The sequence below is a fragment of the Populus euphratica genome, unplaced genomic scaffold (assembly GCF_000495115.2).
Source record: "Populus euphratica unplaced genomic scaffold, PopEup_1.0 scaffold526.1, whole genome shotgun sequence".
Classification (NCBI taxonomy): domain Eukaryota; kingdom Viridiplantae; phylum Streptophyta; class Magnoliopsida; order Malpighiales; family Salicaceae; genus Populus; species Populus euphratica.
In genome coordinates this window covers 109,486-112,123 of record NW_011500405.1, presented here as the reverse complement: position 1 = coordinate 112,123, position 2,638 = coordinate 109,486, and the positions used below count along the sequence as shown (strand labels likewise).

The following is a 2,638-nucleotide window of genomic DNA, read 5'->3' as shown; positions in this document are numbered from 1 at the left end:
CAAATAAAAGATACATTGAAGTTGAGATGTGATCAGCTTAATTAGATGTGAAAGAATAGAAATTATTGTTAAACTTGTGGCACTGACAGATTAAAGGCTTCACCTGAAAAGTCCTCCTAAGTTTGAGTTTTACAAAGGAAAAGACTGCAACATCTTCAAGAAGGAAGAAACAAATCTCACAAAATTTTAGACTGACGTACATACTGTATACGAGTTTATATCTTGCAAAATAGTCATTCATTAGAATGCTATGGAACCCTATCATTCATTACATGAAGCATTTCTATTCGTTTAAAATACATCATAATTAAAATAACAAAGCAATTAGATGAAAGTGAATGATCAAAGTGAAATAAAACATGTTATGATTAAATTCCATTCACGAAAAGAGTAAGCTATACAGAAGCCTACAGGTAGGCATGGCAGCAGGCTTTGTTATAGAGTGCAGCTTGGGCCTCCCTTGGGGTGGGGTCTAAATCAAGTGCTGTTTCAAACTGAACTAAAGCATCTTTAACCTGAAAATTTTATCATTGTGGTTAGATTGTTAAACTCCGTAGACATTATTAATACATGCCATCATGACTATGATAAATAACAGATTAACTAGCCTCAAATGGTTTAGTAATATGCCTCAGAAAACAAATGACATGTAGTTGGAACGGGAAAATGTGTTGACAAATTGAGTGGAAAACCAGGATAATTCTAAAGAGATAATGAAACTAAACGCTGTGAAAAATGGTACCGTTCTCTTCAATTTAGAAGGCGGATTAATAAAGCAAAGTCCTTAATTAAGAAAGAATGCTTAAAAAAATCATAATGTAACAAACCCAAAATCTAAATCACCAAAAGCTACATTATCAACCATAAATATGAACCAACTAAATAAGAAAAAAGAAGAAGAACAAACCCATGCAACAGAAGTGGAATACTCAGAGAGATTGGACAAGAATCAGCAAAATTCAAGAAACCCAGAAGAATCCATTACCCGTCCGTTAGAGAAGAGGGAGAGACCCAAATTGACACAGGACTCTGCAGTCTGAATATTGGCTTCAGAGGAGGACTGAGAATTACAAGAAGTTAGAGAGAAACGACCCTTCTTTCGAGGGATAATGAACACGCTTGTTTTGCTGCAGAGTAACCATGCACTACATGGTTTTGTTGTTGTCCTAGAATGCGAGTTCGAGAAGCAAAGCAGTTGCTGATTCAATCCAAAAGCAGCCATTTTATTTTAAGAAATAGGTTCATTCAGACAATGTTTTGGATAAATCAACTGTTTTCCCTCTCTTCTTCCCGCTTTGTGTGCTCTATTTTCTCTCGTCAGATTAGATTTCCCTATGTGTACGAGTACTAAAATGTCCCTGCTACGCCCTCCAGGCGTAGCCAAGCTATCTTCTAGGTTCGAATCCTGCAAAGGCATGTCCATGGTTTTAAGATCATGTCCGATCCAAGATTTAAATTTTGAGTTTTGACTAAATTATTGTATTTTAATTAGGTTAAATTTTATTTTTTTTATAAAAATTAAAATAATATTATTTAATAAAAAATAAAAAAATAAAAGTTAACGAGTTTACAACCGGATTTTAATGAAATCTTATCGAGTCAACCAATTCTCCAGGTCAATTTACCTGGTTAGCTAGGTTATACTGAATTTTTTTTTTTAACTCGACTTGGATCTAATTCCAGGTTAACCTGCTGGATCAGACCAAGTTTAAAACTATGGGCATGGTCATTAATTATTAATTATTAAAAAAAATAGCATATAGTGTTTTTATTATAGAAAAAATCATAGTGTCATCTCCCCCATAAAAACGTTGCTTCTTCTTATTGTTTTTTTTTTCAATGAATTTCTCTAACGAGACTTCACGAGTTTCATGGATATGAAGGTTTTTTTTTTTCCTTCATATTTTTAAACTTGGTTGGTGTATAATTTAATGAGTTATGATGATATTAAAAGAAAAATTACCAAACTATAAGGTAAGAAAAAGGAGATTGACAGTATTAAATTTGTCCCAAAAAAATGCTTCTTAATCTATTTATTATTCTTTTTCTTTTTTTAAGATCCCTTTAGTTTTTTGGGTTTTAGTTTTAGTCCATAAATTTGTTTTATTTATTTATCAAGAAGAGGGAAAAAGTTATTAGAAAATTATATAAATTTTTTTTATCTAAAAGTTATATTCAAGTAATAAAAAAAAGTTAATTTTAGTATTGACTACATTCTAGTAATGAAAAAAGATGAATCTTAGTATCCATAATGATGCAAATCTTTAGATAATAATCTCAAAACCTATAATGAATGAGATGAAAAATCCAAAAAACCTAAAATAAAGTTTGAGATGAATGAATCTTGATCGATAGATAACTTTGTACTTAAAAATAAAAGGTATTGAAAATTAAACTTGGACTTGTTGGTTATAAAGAATTATAAATCTTGAAAGATGCTACAAGGTCAATTATATATTGATAAATTAATTTTTTTTTTGTCATATAAAAAAAGAAAAGCGTTGCATCATACAAAATACAAATCTATTCAAAACATTATGTTTGCTGAATTTTGCAACAAAAAAGATAAAAATAGTCCTTCTAAATAACCTTAATGAATTATTAATGGGTTGTAAATCAAAAAGCCGAAGTTAATAAT

The 2,638-nt window shown here is 30.4% G+C and overlaps 1 protein-coding gene across 1 annotated transcript; it reads right to left on the bottom strand.

The window, feature by feature from the left end:
* Window positions 1–218: 218 nt before the first annotated feature.
* Window positions 219–1,347, bottom strand: LOC105114458 (protein LOW PSII ACCUMULATION 1, chloroplastic-like). Its single transcript, XM_011011006.1, has 2 exons — window positions 986–1,347; window positions 219–515 (listed from the first exon to the last, which is right to left on the bottom strand). The coding sequence occupies exons 1-2, from the start codon at window positions 1,220–1,222 to the stop codon at window positions 408–410; spliced, it is 345 nt and encodes a 114-aa protein (XP_011009308.1). The 5' UTR covers window positions 1,223–1,347; the 3' UTR covers window positions 219–407.
* Between the last annotated feature and the right edge of the window lie 1,291 nt (window positions 1,348–2,638).